Here is a 26,948-nt window from a genome sequence, read left to right on the forward strand (position 1 = left end):
TATTTGCAGTCTACATGTATGTAAAACCTATGTCCCGTTGTTTAATTAGTGAACATAAGAGTACAATGTATAAGCTGGTAAAGTTAGGGTTATTCGTGAATATATTACGCTTTGTTCACCAAATAAGTACAATGTATAAGCTGGTAAAGTTCGGTTTATTCGTGAATATAGTACGCTTTGTTCACCAAATAAGTACAATGTATAAGCTGGTAAAGTTCGGGTTATTCGTGAATATAGTACGCTTTGTTCACTGATGAAGTATATGTTTGCCATTCATATAGTATTGTTACACTCTATATATTATTGTGGGGCCAATGCATCCATATGATCGCATTTTAAGACACAACTCTTCATTTTAAGACTATTAAGAATGAATGGAGACAATGTGGGAGTCGATCAATATCGATTATGGTAACAATTGAGGAAAATATTAGTTTTACACTTGAGCATTGTATACTTGTATGAATATATTGTATAGTATATGAGTATCATGTATGAAATTCAACATATTTATGGGATCTTGTATTCCAAACGCAACAATAATGCTCACCTACATTAAAATAATCATCTAAAACATAATTTATGCATCTCCCGTAATTATTGATCATTAAAGCGTCAATGAAATTGGTACAATTCAATTCATCAAAAAATATGGTACGCTTTGTTCATCAAGTAAGTACAATGAATACACATGTGAAGTACAAGTGATTCGTGACTATAGTACGCTTTGTTCACTGATAAAGTATATGTTTGCCATTCATATAGTATTGTTACACTCTATATATTATTGTGGGGCCAATGCATCCATATGATCGCATTTTAAGGTATACCTCTTCATTTTAAGACTATTAAGAATGAATGGAGACAATGTGGGAGTCGATCAATATCGATTATGGTAACAATTGAGGAAAATATTAGTTTTACACTTGAGCATTGTAGACTTGTATGAATATATTGTATAGTATATGAGTATCATGTATGAAATTCAACATATTTATGGGATCTTGTATTCCAAACGCAACAATAATGCTCACCTACCTTAAAATAATCATCTAAAACATAATTTATTCATCTCCCGTACTTATTGATCATTAAAGCGTCAATGAAATTGGTACAATTCAGTTCATCAAAAAATATGGTACGCTTTGTTCATCAAGTAAGTACAATGAATACACACGTGAAGTACAAGTGATTCGTGACTATAATACGCTTTGTTCACTGATAAAGTATATGTTTGCCATTCATATAGTATTGTTACAATCTATATATTATTGTGGGGCCAATGCATCCATATGATCGCATTTTAAGGCATAACTCGTCATTTTAAGACTATTAAGAATGAATAGACACAATTCTTCAGTTTATGGTAAGTTTTTCGTGAATACACATGTGAAGTACGCTTTGTTCATCAAGTAAGTACAAGTCTAGTGTTAACAAGGTATCTTCGAATAGACTAGAAAGTATTTGTTGCTCATTTTTATGGTACGCTTATATTCTTTATACAAACTAATTAATCGCAAAATAAAGTACCATGTGTTCAAAAGGTAAGTACATTTCATAGAAACATATAGTACAATGGAAACAATGGAAAAGTACGAAGCGAGCTAATCAATAGTATTATTAGCTCTACAACAAAAGGACAGATTGTTTATGGCACAAAAACACATTCATCTGTTCATTAATTACAAAAAAACACAAAAACCCCAAAACACTTCCAAGCGTATAGTATTTCCCCCAAACCAGAAGGCCCGATCTTTTACATTGTACGCTTGCATGAGAGACACAACCCTATGGAAGCTGTAGTTTATTTTACGCATGTACATGTAGTGATAGAAGGGATTTTTCTTCAGTAATTCATAATGTTGTTTGTTCATCACTTTTTTCACACCTTCCATGGTTGTTTGAAAAGCGATCGGTGAGCACCTGCAGCCTATTGATAGCTTGCTGCAATCTTCTTTTACATCAATTCCTGCAATTACATACACATAAAACTACAATTATAACAAATACAACGTACTATAAAGTTCCACATGTCAATACCATCCAAAGTTACTAGTAATACCATTCAAAGGCACTAGTAATACTATTATGGCATATAACTTATACTACAGGACCATCAAACATTAGACTTCTAGTACCACATGTCAATACCATCCAAAGTCACTAGTAATACCATTCAAAGGCACTAGTAATACTATTGTGGCATATGACACATACTACAGAACCATCAAAGATTATACTTCCAGTACCCTGTGTTAATACCGTCTGAAGTCAAGAGCAATACCATTATTACATATGACATATCCCTTGTTGGGACTAAATGCTTTCGGGACAGTACTTCGAGTACCCTGTGTCAATACCATCTAAATGCACTATTAATACCATTACTGCGCATGACACATACCCAGTACGAAAACTACAATAAGCCTATTTCCCATATCCTATATGAAACCCTTGTTAGGACTCAAAATGCTTTGGGGACATGCTAATGTCACCGAAGAATAATACCCATGAGGAAACTGTTACAAAATCATGAAATTCGACAACAAATAAATGATCTTTGCAAACCCAAACAACAGAAAAACAGATATTGGAATCGATTTAATGATTAGGGAAAACACCGAATAAAGTCGAGGCATAATACCCATGAGAGGATATGTTCAAAATCATGCAATTCTACAACAAATAAACCTTTTTGCAAGCTTAAGCAACACCCAAATGGGTCTCCAAGAAAATGAAAGAAAAAAAAATCAAACCTTGTTGTTTACCCTGCTTCACCATTATCGAGAAATGGGTTTGTTTATTTTTATTTTTCCTTTCGTTTTATAATTTTTCTGCGTTTTGTTGATTCTTCGTGCTTCGTTGTTTCCTTCTTCTTTGTTGTTTCTTTGTTCTTCGTTTCTTCTCTGTTTAGCTTCTTTCTTGTTGTTTGATTTTTGAAATGTAACGGGCAAAGAGCGTGTAACACAAACGGCGCGTTGGAGGTTGGAAATAAGTTATGTAAAATTAGTATAAAGTAAAGAGTATTTTAGTATTTGCACATTTTATTAGGGACTGAACTGCATGTTAGGCGCGTGAGTAGGGACTGAATTGCTTGGGGAAACTACCTAGGGACTGATCTGTGAGTTGAGTTTTGGATTAGGGATTTATCTGTAGTTTCCCCTTAAAATATATATATATATATATATATATATATATATATATATATATATATATATATATATATATATATATATATATATATATTAATTCGAACGCCCGGTTTGGGCGTGAACCGGGCGAGTGAACGCCTGGACCGGGCGTTCACTCGCCCGGTTCACGCCCAAACCAGGCGTCTGCTGCACTATCCAACGCCCAAGTTGGGCGGCCAAGGGGTGTTCGAACGCCCGAATCGGGCGTTTGAACACCCTTTGGCCGCCCAACTTGGGCGTGCAGTTTGTTATTTCCGAAAATAAAAAAGCCCCTACAATTCGATTTGTAGGGGCTTTAAACATGAAATTGGTTGCAAAAACGACATGGGCAATGCAAATTTTACGGAAATTAGTCGAAATTACCTCAAAAAATCGAAGCCCAATGGCTATTCGAGCTTGATTTCTTCTTTTTCGATTTTTTTTTTTTTTTTTTTTGCTATTTGCGGTTTTTGGGTTTTGGAGGTTTAGAGAGAGAGGGTTTTTTTTATGAACCGCGAATAGCAAAAACGCAACCGCGAATAGCATTTCCGTATATTTATTGGGATTGGTAGAAAAAGTTGGTCTTTTTTCTTCTATGAAAATATATATTTTTATATAATATGGTGAAAAGTTGATTAAAGGATGGAAAAATTAAATTTAATACTTTGCACTAATAGCATTTATTTTTGCGGTGGAAAGTTTCAAGTTAATTCGTTTATTTATCTCCGCTATTAAACTATTATTTTTTTTCACTAAATTACTTGAAAATTATATTTGTTATATAAAAAAGAAATCAATATGTCCATATGTTGATCGTTTCTTTTGCTGGCTGCAGATTGTTGTAATAATCCAACTAAAATCTCACTCAATAATCACTCTGTTCCATGATTTTTCTCGTAGGTGTTAGGATAGTAGACTAAAAGTCTCGTTTTCAGCTACATTTTTATTATTGAATTAATAAAATAGTTTATTTCATTTTATGAGAATCTGCAATAGGGTATTCAATTCATTTAATTGATTGTTTGTCAAATAACTAAAATCATAAGTCTAATATTCTAATAGTATTCGAGATGGTGTGCTACGGCGCACAGAAAGATCATTTCGAAAGTTCGTTTAGAATATAAAGATAAACGTTCACAATCTAGATGGAAATGGACTAACTATTGGTAAAAGATTGTAGCACAATATATAAGTGATTGGTCTTGATCACAGTAAACAGATAATAACTTTTGTAGTTATTGTTTTGACTTATTGTACTAGCACACCCGGCATGTGTTGAACCGGACAAAGTGAAATAATTGTTTCATCACTGTTCATAAATGAAACTGTATTATTTCTGGTTGACAGTATATTACTTACTCTCTTAATCCCTAGATAATTAACGTACACATTTAATTTATGATTTCTACTTTGATGTCACGATGGGAGAGATTCCTATATTGAGTCAAATGGCCCCCGGTGCGTTGGATAGAGACATTAAGAATTAATAGGTGGAAATTAATTATCGAAAGGAATCCACATCTCTGAAATATGGGATTGATAATAACCCTTGAGTAGCTTATAAGATTTGTTTATGCCAAGTCCTGGCCAGGTGGATTTCGTATCCGGCATACTTAAATAAGTTAAGCAGATAAGACTCATGAAAAGAAACCATTTAATTTATTTAGCAGTGAAATTATTTGGTGGTTATAAGATATCTTAATGTGGGGATAATCTTAGTAATGATCGACCGGAGCTCGAATATAATATTTGAGAATATAAAAAAGGAGTTCAATAATTATTTGGTAGTGGAAAATAGATATGTATTTAATGATTAATTAAATGAATTCTTTTAAGAGTTTGGATTTCATTAATTATTAGTTGCCCGATTTATATTTTCTCCTATAGTCCCTATTGTAGCCCAGTGGATTTTCTAATTAATCGAGAAAATAAAGTTCAACAAATATTATATATTAGAATTAATATAGCCGAAAATTAAGTCCCCATTGGATTGCAATTTTCGACCATATAGAGTTATACAATGAGTGGGATTTGTTTCCATGTAATCCTTTCTATGTGTGACTCTAATTCTTGTGCTATATATAAATAAGAGATTAGGTTGATGAGAATAATAATTATGAGTACACGCCTATTCACGTTCGAGAGAAGAATTTTTTTCTCTTACTCTTTTCTCTCTAAGTTTTCTCGATTATAGTTTTAGATTTCTTCAAGTACAAGTCCACCACTGTAGAAGAATTATTAATCCGGGATATACAATAGAAGATTATAGGTTTTTAGAGCAAACTATAATTCCCGAAATTTCTGAGCAGTCCTGCGAGAAAATTTACCATAAATCAACCGTTCATCGGATATGCTTGAAATTTATATAGTAGTTTCCTAACCCATAGTATAGGTTTTTAGAGCAAACTATAATTCCGAAATTTCTGAGCAATCCTGCGAGAAAATTTACCATAAATCAACCTTTCATCGGATATGCTTGAAATTTATATAATAGTTTCCTAACCCATAGTATTATAATCTGTCCGAAAGGTTTCTCAATCAGATCAACCATCACGGAGATATTGGTGGAAGATGGCTGGAAATTTCTGGACAGCAGTTTTTCGAGGATTGAAGGCCTTGTGTGTGGATCCTCATTCGTGCGCCGAAGATAGAAACAAATCTGCTCGTGAAAAATGTAAGTTGCTACATTAGATTTATTCCGCTTTAAACAAATCTAATCAAAGCATTTTAATAAAATTAAAACGGGCTAATCTAGAACCTCTTGCGAATTTTCATTGACTCTTGGGCTTCACATCCCAACAGTAGGTACTTCACTATTAATAACCGTTCATCTGATATGCTTGAAAATTATATAGTAGTTTCCTAACCCATAGTATTATAATCTGTCCGAAAGGTTTCTCACTCAGATCAACCATCACGGAGATATTGGTGAAGGACGATGACTGGAAATTCCTGGACAATAGTTTTTCGAGGATTGAAGGCCTTGTGTGTGGATCCTCGTTCGTGCGCCGAAGATAGAAACGAATCTGCTCGTGAAAAATGTAAGTTGCTAGATTAGATTTATTCCGCTTTAAACAAATCTAATCAAAGCATTTTAATAAAATTAAAACCGGCTAATCTAGAACCTCTTGCGAATTTTCATTGACTCTTGGGCTTCACATCCCAACAGTAGGTACTTCACTATTAATAACCGTTCATCGGATATGCTTGAAAATTATATAGTAGTTTCCTAACCCATAGTATTATAATCTGTCCGAAAGGTTTCTCAATCAGATCAACCATCACGGAGATATTGGTGAAGGACGATGGCTGGAAATTCCTGGACAATAGTTTTTCGAGGATTGAAGGCCTTGTGTGTGGATCCCCGTTCGTGCGCCGAAGATAGAAACGAATCTGCTCGTGAAAAATGTAAGTTGCTAGATTAGATTTATTCCGCTTTAAACAAATCTAATCAAAGCATTTTAATAAAATTAAAACCGGCTAATCTAGAACCTCTTGCGAATTTTCATTGACTCTTGGGCTTCACATCCCAACAGTAGGTACTTCACTATTAATAGAGCGGCTTTGGCTTCAGCTGAGGTGAGGTTCAAAGGTTGCCTTATACAAGTCGAAGACCATCCATCTTTAATTTAGCGAAATATTTTTTTAACACGTTGTTCTTGAGTTGGGGATCAGAAAAAAACTATTATTTAAACGAGATTATTAATCTGTCGAGGTTCGAACGTATTGAATATAACTTTTGCTGTTTTCTTAAAAAACAATATATTTATAAGTAAAAGGGTAAATTACAACCACCCCTGAGGCATAGTCAAATTACGAAAAACCCCTCATGTTTGGGTAATTATAAACACCCCTCAACTATAAATCCTTCTGTTTGCACTTGTTTTTTTTTTCCCATTCGAGCTCTACATTTTGAAGCAAGATGATCATAAGATGTGTTTTTTTGTTTGTATATATGAGATTGTGGTGCATCATAAGCTGCATTTTTTTTCACAAAACGAGAAACAAACTAGAGAACATTCCACGGAATGTAGAAGATTATGTTGAATTTGATATCATAAGAATGACGTGTAAGAAGATTCATAGTTAATGGGTAGTTGTAATTATCAAACATGAGTGGTTTTTTTGTAATTTGACCATACTTCATGGATTGTGGTAATTTATCCTATTTTTATACCGTATCAATTATTATATTAAGGGTAAATTACAACCACCCCCTGAGGTATGGTCAAATTACGAAAAAAACTCCTCTTGCTTGGATAATTACATCTACCCATCAACTATGATTTTTTCTTACACCTCCACCCTTATCGTGTCAAATTCAACATAATCATCTAGGTTTCGTGAAATGTGCTCTAGTTTGTACTCGTTTAGTATAAAAATACAGTTTCTGATGCACCACAATCTGATATATACAAGCCACAAAACACATATTATGATCATCTTACTTTAAAATGTAGAGTTCGAATTAGATAAAGCGGATACAAAAGTAATAATATTCATATAATCTCGAAAATTCTACTAAATTTGAAATCGCAAGGATGGACGTGTAAACAGATTTATAGTTGACGGGTGTTTGTAATTACCCAAACAAGAAAGAAATTTTTATAATTTGACCATACATCAGGGGTTGGTTGTAATACACCCTTATATTAATAATATATTTTTTCCAAGTTTTAAAATCACAAATAATAATAATTATTTAAAGGGTAAATTACACCCACACCCCTGAGGTATGCTTAAATAACTTTAAGATCCCTGTGGTATCGATAATTACACTCACCCCCTTGAAAGGTAGTTAAAAACTCTAACGGGATAATGCATTGGATACATTATTCCGATAGGGTTCTAATGGACTATTACTTTTAGCTAGTGGTGGAGATAACATAGAGTTATGGGGAGTTATAGGGTGACATGGCTCCCTCAATATTTCTTAAATCACTCATAACTCTTTGTTGTCTTCACCACTTCCTGAAACCAATAGTCCGTTAGAACTCCATCGTAATAACGTATCCAATGCATTATACCACTAGAGTTTATAACTACGTTTCAAGGGGGTGAGTGTAATTATCGATACCACAGGGACCTTAAAGTTATTTAAGTATACCTCAGGGGTGTTGGTGTAATTTACCCTTATTTAAAATTTGAAAGAGTGATTAATTATGGACTAAAAACGAAATTTGCCCTCGACTAAACTTCACAATCAACAATGGAGTCACTAATCCTGCAGCTGCACGACATCGCCGCCGTGAAATTCGGGAACTTCAAGCTGAAATCCGGCATCTCCTCTCCGATGTACATCGACCTCCGCCTCGCCGTCTCGTACCCATCCCTCCTCCGCCAAATCTCCCACGCCATCGTCGCCACCCTCCCTCCCTCCGCCCGATACGACGTCGTCTGCGGGGTCCCTTACACCGCCCTCCCCATCGCCACCTGCTTCTCCGTCTCCTCCGGTACTCCGATGGTCATGCGCCGCAAGGAGGTCAAGGACTACGGCACATTGAAAGCCATCGAAGGTGCGTTCGAGCGGAATCAGATCTGCCTGATTATCGAAGATCTCGTTACCAGCGGCGCCTCCGTGCTCGAGACGGCGGCGCCGCTTCGTGCCGCCGGGCTGGAAGTTACCGATGCGGTTGTCATGATTGATAGGTGAAATATGAAGTAGTAGTAGTTGATGTGCTTACTTTAATACATTTCTTACTTGCACTATCAAATCATGTTTGAAGGAAAAAAATATTTTTTTCTAATTGTTTTCGGCATTTTTTTTTTTCCGAAGTGCTTAACAAAATTACAGTGAGAAAAGCAATGAAAACCGTACCTAGGGGTGCAAGTTGGAACGGAAATTTCAATTTCCGCCGGTTCCAATCTGAAAAGTTCCGATTTTGGATTTTTTTTTCATTACAACTTCTGAAATTCCGATTTCCGAATTTTTCTGATTTTTTTGGATACCCGATTAAATTTCCGAAATTATTCCGAAAAAATTCTGATTTTTTTTTTCCCAAAAAATACACCTATAAATAATATATATTATATAATACTAATTTTAAGTTTCCTTTTGTTTTCTGAAATAGTAATTTGATTTAAGTTTTGTTTTAGGATTTTGACATATTGAATTGTTGTTAGAAGTTCTATTGGGTCTTACGATGTGTTTATTTTTTTTAACGGAAATTTAGTAGTTATTAGTGTTACTTTTATCGACGTGGATGTTCTTATTTTTGGAATATTATGAAATTTTTAGAAAATTTCCGCTATGTTTTGAAACTTCAAAACTTATGTGCTTTCCAATTTTTTTCCGAAATTCTGAAATTTCTGAGCATTTTGGAATTGGAATGAATTTTTAGATTTAGAAAATTTTGGAATTGGAATTGATTTTGTACTTCCGATGTTTTTTGGAAATTCTCCAAGAAGTCTAATTCTGATCCGATCCAATCCATCCAACTTTCACCCTTAACTGTACCAAACATTGCTTGTCACTATTTATTTAATTTATACTATTTATTTTTTCGCTGTACGTGTTCTTGAATTGGTAAACATTTTATCTGTAGCGAAAGAAATCGGATATAGATACTTATAATGGTCGGATTGTAATGCGTGTAAACAAGTTTATTACTATATTGTTGATACATACCTTCTTGCATTAGAATATTTATATATGCAGTTTTCATTGTGCTTATGAATGTGCGTTCGACTTGCTAAATTATTCAGCTTGGTTTTATTTCTGTTTCTACATACTTATGTACTCGTATTATAGCCTTATTGTAATGATTATATTATCACTTCTTCATTTTTTCTTACTAACTGTTCGATCGAAGGATAGGGAACAGGGAGGAAGGGAGAATTTGGCAGAAAATGGGATAAAATTGCACTCAATGGTGAAGCTGAGTGAAATGGTGAGCATATTGAAGAAGAAGGGGAAAGTTTCAACGGAAACCGAGAAAATGGTTACGAAATTCTTGGAGGAGAATCAAAAGATTCCTGCACCAGTGATGAGAGCACCACCTAAGAAGGCTCGATTTAGACTCCCCTACGAAGAGAGGGCAAATATGGTAAAGAATCCAACCGGAAAGAAATTGTTTGAGATAATGGCGCAGAAGCAGACAAATTTGTGCGTCGCTGCTGATGTGGCGACTGTCGCTGAGCTGCTCGACATAGCCGACAAGGTGAGGATTAAAAAAATATGTTCGTTTTTTTGGTTTTATGTTTATAGTTCAATGAGACGGCTCGTATTTAATTTTTCCTTGACCACGTTTTTTTTTTGGATGATAATGCAGGTTGGACCCGAGATATGCATGTTGAAAACCCATGTGGATATATTGACCGATTTCGCCCCTGATTTTGGATCTAAACTTCGATCGGTATATCCTATTTTCCTAAGCTTCGTTGCTGTCTTAGAATACTTATGAATACCTAAGCGAGTGATATATACTCTTGTAAAATTCTTCTACGTTTCGACACGTGATGCGAGTTTTATGCGAGTCGTCATGAGTAAACTCGTGAAGGGGAATATTTTATACATAATAAAGTACCGTCTAGGAACAACGCTCTTTTTATTTTACGAGCCCCGATCCTAAGATATTTCTTGATACATAATGACAGAAAATTGATCGTTTGGCGTGATGTAGATCTTGTCGTGACTAATTTTGCTTACCCATTCAAGATTGCAGAGAAACACAATTTCTTGATTTTCGAAGACCGCAAATTTGCCGACATTGGTAATACAGTCACCATGCAGTATGAAGGGTTAGATTCTTTTCTCACTTTGCATTTCATACACAAGATTCCTTCGTCGCTTTCCTTGAGAATACTCGTTTAATTCTACGCAGAGGGATCTACCATATATTGGAATGGGCAGATATAACAAACGCTCATATAATTTCTGGTCCGGGAATAGTGGACGGTCTAAAACTCAAGGTGTGAATTTGATAATTTTTTGAAAAAATTATCAAATTATATGTTTGTAAAAATTATTCAGTCTCTTAATTTTTCGAATTTTACGTTGCGATAGGGTTTACCTCAGGGCAGAGGTTTGTTTCTGCTCGCCGAAATGAGTTCGTCTGGCAGTTTTGCAAAGGGTGACTACACGGCTGCAGCTGTGAAAATTGCTGAAGAAAATTCGGATTTTGTTATCGGCTTTATATCTGTGAATCCTGCTTCGTGGCATGGAGGGGTAAATCCGTCATTTATTCATGCAACCCCTGGTGTTCAAATGGTGATAGGCGGAGATGCTTTGGGTCAACAATATAACACTCCAAATTCTGTAAGTATTGCATTTTTGTTTTATTTACATTATTGTGTCATGCTCTTCTTTGGTTTATCTTAAATAAAGAATAATTTAAAGGTAAACTACGGCCACCTTTGAGGTAAGGTCGAATTACGAAAGAATCCCTCATGTTTGGGTAATTACAATCACTCTCTCAACTATGAATATTCTTTACACGTCCACCCTTATAGTGTCAAATTCAACATAATCGTCTATATCCTTTAATCGTCTAGATCCTGGGGAATTTTTCTCAAGTTTGTACTCGTTTTGTGTAAAAAACAGTTTCTGATGCAACAACACAATCTGATATTTGCAAGCCAATATACACATATTATGATTATATTGTTTCAAAATGTGGAGCTCGAATGGAGTAAAACGGGTACAAACTGGAGAATATTCCACATAATATAGAAGATTTCACTAAATTTGACACCACAAAAGTGGATGTGTACGAAGATTCACAGTTGAGGGGTGGTTATAATTAGAGTAAACTGCAAAAAGTACCCCTGTGTAATCTCTAAATAGCGAAAACCCCCCTATAATAAATAAACTAGCAAAAAACCCCCTGTGAAATTATTTAAATAGAAATTATTTAAATAGCACACTCGGCCCATTTATCATTTGAGTGTTGACTTCATAAGACGCAAATACCCCCGGGATTTTGCAATTAATAAATTCTTTTATTTTTAAAATATTTTAATTATTTTATTTTTGTTATATCTTAATTATAAAGGTACAATGGGGTCTTTAATTTATTTTTATTTTTATTATCACATAATTTTTGTATATATTTTAAATTATTGCTACATCAAAAGAAAATTTAAATTTATATTTAAATTTGATAACAAATTTTTAATAATTTTTAAATTTAATTATTTACTAGTTTTTAACAATATTTTAATTTCTAAACAATCGAATTAAAAGGAAAATATATATACATATAATATATATACATATAAATACATTTTTATGGTCAATTTCGTCATTTCACGTCCAAAAACCTACTACCAGTCAAACGCGAGTGAGCCACACTTAAGTCAAACCGGGGGGTTTTTGCTAGTTTATTTATCACAGGGGTTTTTTTGCTATTTGGAGATTACACATGGGTACTTTTTGCAGTTTATTCGTTATAATTACCCAAACATGAGGGATTTTTTTCGTAATTTGACCTTACCTCAGGGGAGTGACAGTAATTCACCCTTAAACATATGCTACTTTTTTTTTTTTTTTTTTTCTGTTTAATTTATAAATATGGGCATTCAGCATTTAAATTTCTTTGCATTTTTGTCGACTCACGACCTGGTCTGAAAAGCCGACCAACATCTTAGCTTCTTGTAAAATTGATATTTGTCGTATTTAAATTTAGCAATTTCATCACCAATAGCACCACTTTTTTTTTTTTTATTCTTAGCCTTATTAAAACGTACGGTTTCAGGTAATATCAGACAGAGGTAGTGACATCATCATAGTCGGGCGTGGAATTATTAAGGCAGCAAACCCTGCAGAGGCAGCTCGGCATTATCGGCTTCAAGGATGGGATGCATATTTGGACAGCTGCAAGTAGAGGTTCATATGTAACCAATCATACATATTTTCTTCAAATTTTAATTAGTTTATGATATAAGAACTTTTTTTTTTTTTTTTTGACTTATTGAATAGAAAAGAATGTAGACTATGGGGATATTAACATAACATAAACTACTAGATTTGAATTGTTAATGTTTGAATGAATGAATGATATTAAGAAAACAACGAACCTAGTTTGCAATCGATAAAGTCGATTGCTAAGCTTATACTCAATCCATTGCATTTGGATCTCTAATAATTTTGTATATTTATCGGACTTGGCACGCAACATAACTAAACAATTTGTGTCAGTACAATAATACTCGGTATATCACAACAATCGGAATGACAAATATAACCCTCTATTTCGTAACATTAATTATTAAAAAAAAACGCGTTTTATATGATATCTCAATCGAGACGACTTTGTTTGATCAAGAGGAAGACAGCAAGTACAACAGGAGCAAAAATCATAAACAAGGCCTGGCCAAGATTTGGCTGTGTTATTTCTGGATATATAATGCTTCCATATTTTATTACTGCTGCACCTGCAATTGAACCTCCCCCTAATTTCACCAAATAGCTTACATCCTCCTGTACAAAAATTAAAATTAAAATTACCAATTTATTTATTTTTATTTCATTCTTTCAATTGTAATTTTATATGTTCGCAGTATGATATTTTGTTAGTTATTAATTCCGATAATCTTAAGCTCTTAAAACAGCTTATCAAATCAGCCAAACGCCCTCTTAGAAAGAAGTATAGATCTATTGGTCAACCAACATGACCATTTACGTGATTATGTGATGTACATTTTCAAAAAAAAAAATCTCGAGTTGCCTCGGAAGCCTAAACAAGAGCTCGAGCTCGAGATCCAACTATAATTCATTTCCGATTGTTTAACGGTTTACGAGTTGGCTCGAGAGTTTTTTTTTTCTTCCTCTGAATGTTGGCATATTTAGGGATTTATTACTCCAACTTGTCATGTTTCAATCTTACACGAAATAACTTTGCAAATATAGTACTTTTAGTCTTATTTTGTATCAATTTTTCAATTTATGACGCGACAAATAAACTTGATGGATTTTACTTACATGGACGTTTAAAAATTACAAATTCGACAAGCTTGATAGAATTTCATTATGTGAGACGACGAACTTATAAACCAGGTTAGAGGATCAACTATAAGTTTCAAGCGTCTATATAAATAAACTAACATCGTTAAACAAACGGGTAAAATTCATAGTTTGGGTAAAATATGACAAGAAATGTTAATTTAGGACAACTTAAAGGACTAAATCCTTAATCATTGTAAACAGAATTTTCAAAAACTATTATTTAAGAGAAGTTATTAATTTATCGAATATTAATTTATTGAGGTTATACTGTACATAAATAAATTTCGACGAGTTTGTTAGCTACATCGTTAAACAAACGGGTAAAATTCACAGTTAGGACTTAGGATAGAATATGACCAAAACCAATATATACAAATGATTAAATTAAATATTTCAATAATTAAACATAATAATTATAAAATTTCCAAAAGCTTTTAATGATGTTTACCTGAGAAACAAGTGGCGCCTTGTCATTGGCGGAATCGGGGTTGGAAGAAGCCCGCACCAGAGATATTCTCTTAGACGACGTCGTTCCGGGATGAATATGAATTTCAGATTTAGGCAGAAACGGATAAGTGGTTTGGCGGGAAATTGAAACCGAAGAACAATTTGTTGAAAATAGCAATGGTGTGGCGGCGGCCATTGATTTAATTATCCACGAGCTTTTGTTGAAGATGTGGATTTTCTTCACTCAGTCAAAACTAGAAGGAGATGAGGAGAAAGAACACGTGGATAAATGTGATTGGTTGTTTTTGTGCTCAAGGCCCATAGGCCTTCGATATATGCTTTTGGGCCATTTAAACTCAATTTGATTAATCAATTTCGGTTGTTTTTTTTGCAAAAGGAGAATCTGCAACCACTCGAAGTATACTTGGTTCTTTTTCAAAAAAAAAAAAAAAATACACTTGATAATACGTAAACTTTACTTAGGGGAGGGAGAGCAAAAATACGGAAAACTGGCATCGATAACTGAAAAAATCGAGGTGATATGAACCGTCCCGACTTAAAAACTGCATGTGTGGTAAAAAAATCCTTAGAGATGTTTCCATATTTGAATTTTCAGAGGGTTATTTACTTGTTAATTCTCAAACAAATGGGTTGAAAACCCAAAATGCACAGTTCATCAAATATCGATTTTATGTCAAAAATAAATCGAATTGATGCCGAAACCGTAGAAACAGAAAACTGAAAAACCAATTAGCACAGAAGCAAAAAACCCCGGCATATTTGGTTTTTTAAATCTGAAAAACCATAATTATCGCTACGAGTTTGATTTTTCTCAAAAACCAAACTGTACTGACCCGTGCACACCACTAACTCTATCCTTGTGTAATAACTCGTTTATTCTATAGATGATGTAAACTAGACTAGTCTAACTATATTTGACGAGTTTTACCTAAAAGAATATTTACAATATGGTTTGAGTTTTGAATTCTATCAAATAACGCCGCGTTCTCTTGCGCCAACAACTAATTCACTCTTTGCGGAGAGTTGTAAACTTTTTTTTTTCTTTGATAACCCTGATGTCCGAGTTTGACCAGACTAATTATGAGAGTAAACGGCCTTAAAACATCTTATCAAACGTAAGACCTTATCAGCTGTTTAAAATAAACTTAGCCAAACACCCTCTCAATGTATTGTAAATAAACTTCTTTTGAATACTAGAGTTGTGGTCTTGGCCTAAATTTGGTAGAGGTGAATCTTTAAAATGTATTTAATTTTTAATTTTTCAATACTAACCTTCATTTTTTTTAATTCAATACTAACCATAATTTTTTTTAATTTTCCAATACTAACCTCAATTTTGTAATTTTTCAATACTAACCTCAATTGTTTTGTAATTTTTCAATACTAATCTTAATTTTGTAATTTTTCAATAATAACCTTAATTTTGTAATTTTTCAATACTACCCTTAATTTGGTAATTTTCGAAACTAACCATCTTGTTGGGCCAAATTGGATCCCTAAAACCTGGTTGAGGGATCACATGGTAATTATGATTTTATTTTTAACTCCACGCGCCGCACGTGCGCGTCCGAATAACAGAACTGGCAAGTACAATTCACATGTCCGGTTATTTCCGACCACCAAAAACAAATGACAAAACAAAAACAAAAAAAAAAAAAACAAAAAAGTTTTTCACCAACTTCCCCCAAATCTTCTGATTTTCAATATTATCCATCTTCTTGACTTTTCTTTTTTTTCTTTTTTTCGTTCATCATATAAAATAATTCTTTGTTACTATAATAAATCCAATAAAATTATATTTAAAAAAAAAAAAATTCCTTCAAAAGCTGACAAAATCCCAATTCGGGAAGAGCAATTTATCCATGCAACTAATTGATGTAAAGCTTTTGAGATGTTTCGATGAATCTCAATTTTTTTCTCATCTGGACCGTACTTCAAGAACCCACCTTTGTATCATCATGTAAGAATGATTTTTTATGGCTTTTGTTTTCTTCCCTCTATATTTGTTTGATTTTTTTTCTTTTTTTTTTAATAATGCAGAAAAATAAATAAATAAAAGGGTGATGAAATGGTTTGTTTAAGATCATAAGGTTGTTTCTTGATCTTGGGGGGCCTTGAATTTCCGAGGCTAAAAATGTCTATTCAACAAGGAAATGCAGCAGAAACTAAAGATGTTCCAGGTATTTTTCTTTTTTAATTATTATTATTTTTTTTAATTATTATAATTGTTTTTTTTAGTGCCTTTTGGGGTTTGGAGATTCTTGTTGTTTTGATGTTGAAATGTTGATTTAATTGAATTTTTTTTTCCTTACATTAATTATCAGCCCAAAACCTAATTTGCATGAAAGGGAATGATAGAAATTTCTGTATTGTTGGAAGTTGAATTTTTCGTGTTCTTACAATGTTTATATACAGCAGAACCTCGATAAATTAATAACCTCGTTTGAATAATATGTTTTCTCGGTCCCGACACGAAGGCAGCGTGCTAAAGAATATTTCGTCAAATTAATATTTCGCTAAATTAATAGAATTTGGCTGGTCCCGACTGTATTAATTCATAGAGGTTTCACTGTACGTGGAATATGGGAGCCACATCGAGTTAGCTTTTGGGGACGAGTTCTACCCAAACCCATTAGATATCGGGATTTGTTTTGAAATATTGGTTTATATAGTACAACATTGAACCACTTTCTAGGCGAAGCTTTCACAAAACTACGATGATTTATGTATTATTTTAAGGAAATTAATATATGCATAAACTGAACCAGGTTCGAGTTTATACGACCTCTTGCGAATGGAGAAATCTTCGAAATGGAGTCAGTGCTCAAGGGAATTGAAACATTCTTCCTCTTCTAGTAAGTAAATATATATTTATGTATTATCAACAAAGATTGCATTTTTAAATCTTGATGTTTTTATATGCAATTGCAACAAATTTCTTTATTATTTTGTTCTCGTGCTTTATGTGAATGAGGTCCAAGAGGGAGGCTCGAGAGTCTGTTATCGGAATCCGGGAATCGAGTTTGCGCTGATTGCGGATCACCCGATCCTAAATGGGTGTAAGTCTTTTATATTGTTCCTTAATTTAAAAATTTTATTTATTTTTTGGGTAAATTACGGTCACCCCCTAAGGTAAGGTTAAATTACGAAAAAATCCCTCCTTTTTTGGTAATTGCAACCACCCCTCTACTATGAATCTTTTTACACGTCCATCCTTGTGGTATCAAATTCAACAGAATCTTCTAGATTCCGTGGAATGCTCTCTAGTTTGTACTCGTTAAGTGTAAAATTGCAGATTCTGATGCACTACAATCCGATGTTTACAAGCCAAGAGACACATCTTATGATCATCTTGTTTCAAAATGTGGAGCTCAAATGGGGTAAAACGAGTACAAACTGGAGAATATTCCACATAATCTAGAAAATTCCACTAAATTTGACACCAAAATGGTAGACATGTATGAAGATTCGTAGTTGAGGGGTGGTTGTAATTACCAAAATAGGAGGAGTTTTTTCGTAATTTGACCTTACCTTAGGGGGTGGCCGTAATTTATCCATATTTTTTTCTCTTTGTAATGGTTGTTTAATAACGGGATGATTAGTAACTTTTATTTCAATCTTCGGTGACCAGATCTTTAAGCATCGGGGCTTTCATTTGTATAAAATGCTCCGGAGTACATAGAAGCTTAGGAGTGCATATATCGAAGGTATGCAACTTTTTAATTTGAGCCCGATTTTTTTTTTTTTTTTTTTATATCTAATTGATGATTTATTCTTTGTAGTAATTTTTTTTTTACGAATGTAGGTCTACTCGGTGAAGCTCGATGAATGGACGAATGATCAAGTAGATGCTTTAATAGAAATGGGTGGAAACGTTGCAGTCAACTTGAAATACGAAGCTCGTATTCCCGACCATTATAGAAAACCAAGACCCGACTCTTCCGCAGAGGAGCGCACCGATTTTATAAGGTAGTTAAAAAAAACTATCCTCACATTATTTGAACAATAACAAATATGTCTTCACCGAAATATAGACAAACAATACTTTAATTTTCAAATTCTTCGTATAAAAAAATTTCCTTTCTCCCAACACCATTACACATAAATTTATAGACCTCGTAAATTTTATTTTTTATTGATCAGGAGAAAATACGAGCTGCATCAGTTTTTGAACTGCGATTTACAGCTGTACTGCCCGTTTCCAACTCTGCCCTCCTCACAGTGCAGTCCTTCGGGCAGCTGCCCTTTATCTCTATTGCCCCTCGACAAGAAAAGTTACGAAAAACAAACCACGGCCCACAAAAGCCATGGCCTTGGCCACGCTTTTCGTAACAGCTGGCGAAGACCCGAGCCCAAAATAACCAAAAAGAGCAACTCTATGGTAATAATACTTACATTCTTGCTTAAAATATATTGTTTTTTATTAAATATTTGTTTGTACAATATAGCTTCTAATGCTAATTTTAATCAATTGAATTATTGAATGAAATATATCCGACTTCTTCAAATCTTTATTGAATTTTTTCGATGCGTAATTTTCTTACAAATTTGAATTTACGTGTTATAGGCAGGTATGGTTGAATTTGTAGGACTTATTAAGGTTAACATAGTACGAGGGACGAACTTAGCGGTTCGAGATATGGTGACAAGCGACCCCTACGTAATCCTCTCGCTCGGAAATCAAGTAAATCTAATTTCCATTATTTGCATGTTTATAATGATTCTAAGTTTTATTTATTTATTTATTATTATTATTTATTTAAATTCCAGTCGATGAAGACAAGGGTCATCAAGAATAACCTTAACCCCGTTTGGAACGAGAGTCTAATGTTGTCGATTCCGGAGAATATACCTCCTCTTAAGTTGGTAAGTATATTTGCGATGATAAAATTTTAAGCTACAATTTTAGGGAACGGCTAAAACAAATACCGTTTATTTCTCACTTCAATACCACCAATATAAAAAATAGAAAATAAATAGGTAATTTCATTAAGGGTAATAATGTCATAACCAATTTATTTTCTATATTTTTTTTTTATGTTGGTGGTATTGAAGTGAGAAATAAACGGTATTTGTTTAAGCAACTCCCATAAGTTTATTACCACCCCCAAAAAAAAATTATGCGACAAAGTACTATCAATTTGCGGTTTCTTTTTCTCCTTATGACAGCTAGTTTACGACAAGGATACATTCTCGACGGATGATTTTATGGGAGATGCCGAGATCGACATCCAGCCGTTGCTTTCAGCTGCAAAGGCTTCGGAGAGCTCCTCGATTAACGAGTCGACTCAGCTCGGAAAGTGGAAAGCGAGTCACGAGAACACACTCGTCAAAGACGGTGTTATCACCTTAGAAGATGGTAAGGTCAAACAAGAAATCTCCATTAAATTGCAAAATGTCGAAAGGGGAGTTTTGGAGATTGAGCTCGAATGCGTGCCCCTCACACAATAGTAGGTGCGAACGGAATCTAATCGAGACGGTAAATTCATAACCCCGTTTTCCTCGATTTCTCCACAAAAAAAAAAAAGAAAAGAAAAGTGCAATATCGGGAGATGGTGATTCAATCGAAGAAATTGTGCGCGAAATGGCGATATTTATTTCGAGATGGCGACCTGGACAATTAGGCTTTGTTTGGCCTATAATTCTAATTTTCGACATGCAAATATAGATGACAATGCTAGTTTCTCTGTAACCGAAACAATTGTATACACGGAATTTGAATCTTTGATAATGTATAGAAAAATGCTAACGTTCGGAGAAAATATAAAGATTGTGAAAATAGAGAAGCCACATCGTGTGTTGACTAAAGTCGTCGTTTGGTTTGGGAGATTAGCCATTATCAACTAAAAAATTGGACTTTGTTTAATGTTTGATATTCTCGAATAATTTACCGGGTTGACCTGCAAATATTATGTTATCATGACTAGTCAAAATTAGTACGTTTATAGGTAATAATTAAAATCTTCGCATCGACTGGTCAAGTAGTGCATACAATTAAGCACAGAGCGATCAACAGAACAGAATCTTACCTATAAAGATTTGTCACAGAATATTCCACAATTTCAAGATCAAGAATCTATTTAAAACAATAACATGCTAGAGAAATATTACTTACAGAAAATAATTCGTTTCAGTTTGCAAACGGAGGTATAATACTAAATCATACTATATATTACGGAATAATCACGAGAACCATTTGCAGACGACTAAGATTCACTGGAGAAAGTATTGCACTTCAAAACGTAAACATGAATCTAATCTAAGCCCCATTATTGACTTTCAAGTTGTATATTTATCGAGCGAGAAATTGTATCGAACACGAAACATTCAAGAATCGAAGCAACCACTGAAAAAAAAAAAAAAAAAAAAAGACAATGCGAAACTCGAAACTAGTTTAGATTAGGGCAACGATTCATTTGGGATCACGAAATTATAAATCGCTAATAATTTACGCAGCAACATAATCAGAGTCTCGTTTCCAGAATCAATGGTTACCTAATTATCGAAGAGAGCAGCTTCAACTGATTTAACTACTCGGCAAACGAACGAAAATCAATTCGTAGCTTAAAGGATTCTAAAAAACTTTCTAGAACCCTCCCTTTGTAGATATTTTGTAGGAATTCTTCCCTTTGTAGATATTTTGTAGGAATTCTTTGGAGTGTTCTAGTGAACAACTTCTAGCCATTAGACCAAACAGATCCCCACCATCTATTGAGGAGGTGGCCTAGTATAAAAAGGAGCAGGGACTTCATTTGTAAGCATCCAAGAAATTCAAGCAATTGTAAATACTCAAGCAATACAATACAAGTACTTTCCTATAAAGTTCGTTTATCTTCTTAAGTCATTTGTTCATTTATCTTCTTAAGTCATTTGTTCATTTTCCATCATGTGCGAAAAGAAGTGAAGGCCGCAAAGGGAACAAGTCCGCGACAAGAACATTTGGACCCTCGTAACCACAAAGATAGTAGAGTTGTTCATAGAACAACGGACTTCCGCTGCAGCGGCTGAGGGTGGCGGCAAAATCTTCGTACACGGAATGAAAGTGCCGACGGTCGCCGGAGTCAGTGGGGTAGCCAATGTGATCCAAGGTGTGCAACTTGCACACCCTTTGGTTTTGTCCTCTTCAAAAGAAGTTCGAGATCTTATTTCAAAAAATCAAAATCTCCTAATGAAACAAGATGAAGTCATTAAGAATCTGCTACTAAAAATAACAAATCATAACTGCAAAAAAAATGCAAAATTCACTATATTTTACAAAAACAAAAAATATAAAAACATTATAATTGATCTATACAATTTGAATCAATAAACAAAAAAAAAAAAAATATATATATATATATATATATATATATATATATATATATATATATATATATATATATATATATATATATATATATATATATATAAAACTGGAGTCGATCAACCTTAATTGACTACCAGAGCATAGTCGATTGTTGACTACCAGAGCATAGTCGATTAGCTTAATCGACTATTGAACATGTGCGTCGTCGATTAAGGTTTCAGCATGCGCGAATTTCTCTATCCGCGTCGTTATCCGCCTAATCTACCAAAAACCCTAGATATGCTCTCTTTCATCACCACCTCCACAACACACCATCATCACCTTACTTTGATATTATGACGGTTTTTTATTACAAATAAATAAATAAAATCACAACTCGTACCACCAACCAAAGCAGAACCACCACCCATCAAAATTCGACTCCGACGACAAATCGACAATCTTACCTCTTTTTCGCCGCCAATATAGCAATCCTGGCATTCGAATTCAGAACCGCTATCAAAATCATCATCATCCTTATGGCTTCTGTTCAGATCTGTAAAAGTTATAATTCCATAAAGGGGTAGAAAGTGGGAGGAGTAGAGGAGACGTCTCAATAGGGGAATTGAAAGCCAGAGAAGATGGATTAACTCCGACGGCCAAAGCGGCGGCGACGGAGACAGCAACGACGACGACGACGAATTCAAGGGGATTGGCACCGTTGGTCTGGCGATGATGTCGGTGGTTGGTTCTTCATCTTCCGATCAAGAAAGAATAACATGTAGTATATAACATATGCATGCCACAAGCTCGTGAATTTTCTGCGTCGTAAAAATCTACAATTATGTACTTTCAAGTGATTGATCTTTCCTCTACATTTTTTTCCCGAATGCATGCAGAAACTATTTACCGGTCGAGGCCCTTATTATAAATGGAAATACGGAAGGATTTTTCAAGTTGATTACTCATTTTCAGACACAACCCGATCCTGCGTATTGCGTTTTAGCCGGTACTCTTGCCATGATCATAAATGCCGTCGAAATCGATCCATGTACAAAATGGAAATGCAACTCAATTACATTCTCTTGGAACTATTCCACTTAATAGTTCTTGAATGTTTTTTTTTAATTTGGGTAATTACAACCACCCCTGAGAAATAGTCAAATTACGAAAATCTCTCTCATGTTTTTGTGATTACAACTAGGGGTGGGTTTGGTAGGGCAACCGTACCAAACCCGTCGAATCACTACCACTACCGAACTTTCGGTATTATAAAATCCATTACCATTGCCCTGCCAAAAAGTTCGGTATACCGAAATTCGGTATACCATAAGTTCGGTACGGTAGGGTATGGTAATGATAATTACCAATTTATGTTATCTACTATTTAAGTCTAAATTGAATATCATTTTTTCAAAGCAATTCAAGGTATACATGTTTAAAATGTACAAAACTAGTTTTTTAAAATATAAGTATTCTAAATATATGTTCTTAATTTACCCAATATAAAATATTTCTTAAATAAAATTATAACATAATTTTTTTAACATCAATTATATCATTATTAATGAAAGCAACTTAAAATAGTTTTGACATATCTAAAGAGTATAATTAATTTTAACTAATAGTAGTTAATTAGGATACTATATTAACTTTTTAAATATGATATATGAATTATTAAAATAAAATTTTATTTATTAATAATATTTCGGTACGGTAGGGCAATATACCATTTTAATAATATTGAGTGCCGTTGCCCTACCAAAACATTTTGGTAGGGTACGGTAGGGTACGGTAATAATTCGGTAGAAATATTTCGGTAGAGAATCGGTAGGGCTCGGTAGGGCAACGGGTTGGTAGGGCAATTTGGTAAAAAAAACCCACCCCTAATTACAACCACCCCTCAACTATAAATACTCTTACACGTTCACCCTTACGGTTTTAAATTTAGTGGAATCTTCGAGATTATATAGAATATTATCACTTTCATACTCGTTTTATCACATTCGAACTCTACATTTTGAAGCAAGATGATCATAATATGTGTTTTTTGGCTAGTATATATCAGGTTGTGGTGCATTAAAAACTGTATTTTTACACAAAGTGAGTATAAACTAGAGCACATTCCGTGAAATTTAGATGATTATGTTGAATTTGACACCATAAGGGTGGAGGTGTAAGAAAAAATCATAGTTGAGGGATTGATATAATTATCCAAACAAGAAGAGTTTTTTTGTAAATTAACTATACCTCAGGAGGGTAGTTGTAATTTACCCTTTTAAATGCTAATAAGTGGCTGGTAAATAAAAAAATCAAAACTTTTTCCGAAACTAATAATGTAGATGAAACCCTATACAAATTGCAATTGGTCTAAATAGATACAAATTTAAATTAAAATCTCGTAACTAAGAGCACAAGAAAAACAACAGCTATTATCAGCAATTAATAAAACTCAAATATGCCCTTACTTTCAAATATATATGATCTCAAACTCACCTGACAATACTAATCAAAATTAGTAAGTTTATAGGTAACAATTAAAATTTTCGCATCGACTGATCGAGTGGTGGTGCATACAATTAAGCACAGATCGATCACCAGAACAGAATCTAACCTATAAAGATTTGTCACTGAATATTCCACAATTACAAGATCAAGAATCTACTTAAAACAATAATAAGCAAACAAGTCGTCATGCAAAAGAAATATTACTAGCAGAAAATTGTATACGATCAAAATTCGAACACGAAACATTCAAGAATGGGAAGCAACCACTGAAAAATAAAATAAGGAAAAAGACAAAGCGAAACTCGAAACTACTTTAGATTAGAGCAACGATTCAATTGGGATCACAAAATTATATATCACTAATAATATATGCAGCAGCAGCATAACCAGAGTCTCGTATCCGACATCAATCTTTACCTAATTAATGAAGCAAGCAGCTTCAAATAGTTTAACTATTAGGCAAACAAATGAAACTCAATTTGTAGCCTGGAAAAGAACAAGCCCGATAAACACGTTGTCACACGCAACCATTCAAAAAAAAAACGTAAATATATCAAGATTGTATTTAGTCAAATTGGTGGATCTTGTTAAATATTCAGTATGGTATAGTTTATCATTACATTTTCAATACAATACAAGGTATTAGAAAAAACGACCAACCACCAAGGTGAACGAACGAACAATTCAATTCACCTAAGTTCGGCACACAAACGAACTATGTACAAAAACCCGATTTTTCCTCTCTCATCAAAGAAACAGCATTCTTTTTTTTTTTTTTTAATCCTTGCATCACAATATTCAACTAAATACTATCCACAGAAAGAAAAAAAAATATAGCCCAACTCACGTATTTTCGCCGGTCAAGAACAGCAGAGCGGGCATCGAACGAGCCCGTTTTCGTTGCAGTCGGAGCACCTCTTGATGAGCTCGTCGTCTTCATCGAACACCTTGCGGCTGCCGCTGCAGTTCGCACACGGCAGAAACCTCATGTCGTCGCAACCTTCACACGGGCCCATGGCGCGCAGAGGGATACCCTTGACCATCTTCGCCAGCTCGCCGGTCTCGAGAAACTGCTTGACGACGTCGGCTCCTCCGATGTGCTTCCCCTTTACGAACACCTGCGGCAATGTGAAGCTGCTCTGGCCGAGCACTTTCTGCAATTCCTTCTTGTATGCGATGTCCATCGAGATATCTCTCTCGTCTACGTTTACGCGAAACCCTCGGAAGATCATGCGTATGCTGTGGCAATCCTGGAACGTTCTCCTGATGCCGCGGAGGCTGGTGAAGTAAATTACGATCCTGTCCTCCGAGCCGGGGAGGCGGATTGAGGGATCGGGGGTATTTTGGGAAATTGCGTCCGGTGTGGATTTGGGGGAGGGCAATGGCGAGGTTTGTGAATTCGCGGTGGAGGAGGGGTGTTTTGGGGATTCGAAAATAGAGCAGAGTTTCCTGACCTTTCCCCTGAACGAATTTCCGGCGGAGACCATGGAGCCGAACGGGGAGCTGTACAGGCTTTTGATCGAGCCGTTGCGCTGGAACGCCGCCGACGTGGAGAGGTTGTACAGCGGCTTGTTCACCGACGCCGCCGCCGCCGCCGCCTCCGACGACGAGTAATTAACCGTCATCGACCGATTGAAAAGCGAATTAGGGTTGTTGATTTTGGTGTTGGTTTGGGGTTTCGTCCCCGCTCCTTGATTCTTACGATCAGCCATCGAATTAATCACAGGTCGAGAGAATCGCAGGGGTTTTAAGGCGGAAGCGGCGGCGGCGGTGGGTGATCGGAGCTGGTTTCCTTTGGCCGGAAATGGAGACGTTGGTAGAAAGAGAAAACTTTCTAGAGAGAGAGAGAGATGGAATTTGTTATTTTCTTTTTGTATAAAGTTTTTTTTGAATGAAATGAAAATGCAGAGGTGATGATATCACCTTTTGGAACGAGGGGGGCGAGGGGGGTGAGAATATATGTATTGTATTTTGTGTATGTATTTTTGTTTTCTTTTGAGAATTTTTTTGGTTGGATGTTAATTAATTACTTCATTAATCATTGCTTGTCATATTATTATTTTATTTTTTTGTTTTCTTAAAAGAAAAATGGTTGGTTGGATGTTAATAATTCAATACTTGTCACGTATTTGGATGAAAATACAAACGGAGTTTCTGAATCTCGTCGATTTTTTTCTTATATACGATTTTGTGTTTGTTTTTTTTCGAAGTAAAAAACTAGTTCCAATTCCGTTCCAAAAAAATCGGAAAAAATCAGAAATCAGAATATCAAAACTACATCGTTCAACGATTGGAAAGTTTTGGAGTGAAATTTGAAAATTTCAATTTTTTGGTCACCTAAAATATAATATACATAATAATATTGGTATTTTAAGTGTAATATTCGCGGAAAAAAATTCGAATTTTCGAAATTATTTTCTGAACTTAAATCGGATAAAAAATTAGAATCTCACATATATTCCATTTTTTATCCAAATAATTTTGGGAGAAACGAAAGTCGGAAATTTGGATTGAAAATAATTGTTCCAAAAATGGAAAATTTCGGATCGGAGTCGGCGGTTATCGGAAATTC

At 34.5% G+C, this 26,948-nt stretch overlaps 4 protein-coding genes across 4 annotated transcripts; 2 read left to right on the forward strand and 2 right to left on the reverse strand.

The window, feature by feature from the left end:
• The first annotated feature begins 8,329 nt into the window (after positions 1-8,329).
• LOC105951788 (uridine 5'-monophosphate synthase) lies at positions 8,330-13,190 on the forward strand. Its single transcript, XM_012975242.2, has 7 exons — positions 8,330-8,819; positions 9,988-10,330; positions 10,442-10,525; positions 10,828-10,910; positions 10,994-11,081; positions 11,176-11,427; positions 12,866-13,190. Exons 1-7 carry the CDS (start codon positions 8,380-8,382, stop codon positions 12,992-12,994), a joined length of 1,419 nt encoding a protein of 472 aa, XP_012830696.2. The 5' UTR covers positions 8,330-8,379; the 3' UTR covers positions 12,995-13,190.
• A 49-nt stretch (positions 13,191-13,239) lies between these two features.
• Positions 13,240-14,823, reverse strand: LOC105951787 (homoserine O-acetyltransferase). The gene is made up of 2 exons (XM_012975241.2): positions 14,564-14,823; positions 13,240-13,590 (listed from the first exon to the last, which is right to left on the reverse strand). Exons 1-2 carry the CDS (start codon positions 14,756-14,758, stop codon positions 13,408-13,410), a joined length of 378 nt encoding a protein of 125 aa, XP_012830695.2. The 5' UTR covers positions 14,759-14,823; the 3' UTR covers positions 13,240-13,407.
• A 1,364-nt stretch (positions 14,824-16,187) lies between these two features.
• LOC105951733 (putative ADP-ribosylation factor GTPase-activating protein AGD11) lies at positions 16,188-20,371 on the forward strand. The gene is made up of 10 exons (XM_012975185.2): positions 16,188-16,543; positions 16,624-16,763; positions 17,352-17,438; positions 17,558-17,642; positions 18,215-18,290; positions 18,389-18,552; positions 18,727-18,964; positions 19,151-19,267; positions 19,354-19,449; positions 19,753-20,371. Exons 2-10 carry the CDS (start codon positions 16,718-16,720, stop codon positions 20,032-20,034), a joined length of 1,191 nt encoding a protein of 396 aa, XP_012830639.2. The 5' UTR covers positions 16,188-16,543; positions 16,624-16,717; the 3' UTR covers positions 20,035-20,371.
• Positions 20,372-24,935: 4,564 nt separating this feature from the next.
• LOC105951732 (Glutaredoxin family protein) lies at positions 24,936-26,367 on the reverse strand. The gene has a single exon (XM_012975184.2). The coding sequence runs from the start codon at positions 26,086-26,088 to the stop codon at positions 25,237-25,239; it is 852 nt and encodes a 283-aa protein (XP_012830638.2). The 5' UTR covers positions 26,089-26,367; the 3' UTR covers positions 24,936-25,236.
• Between the last annotated feature and the right edge of the window lie 581 nt (positions 26,368-26,948).

This window comes from Erythranthe guttata, chromosome 14, assembly GCF_056151865.1.
Source record: "Erythranthe guttata isolate IM_541 chromosome 14, IM_541, whole genome shotgun sequence".
Lineage (NCBI taxonomy): Eukaryota > Viridiplantae > Streptophyta > Magnoliopsida > Lamiales > Phrymaceae > Erythranthe > Erythranthe guttata.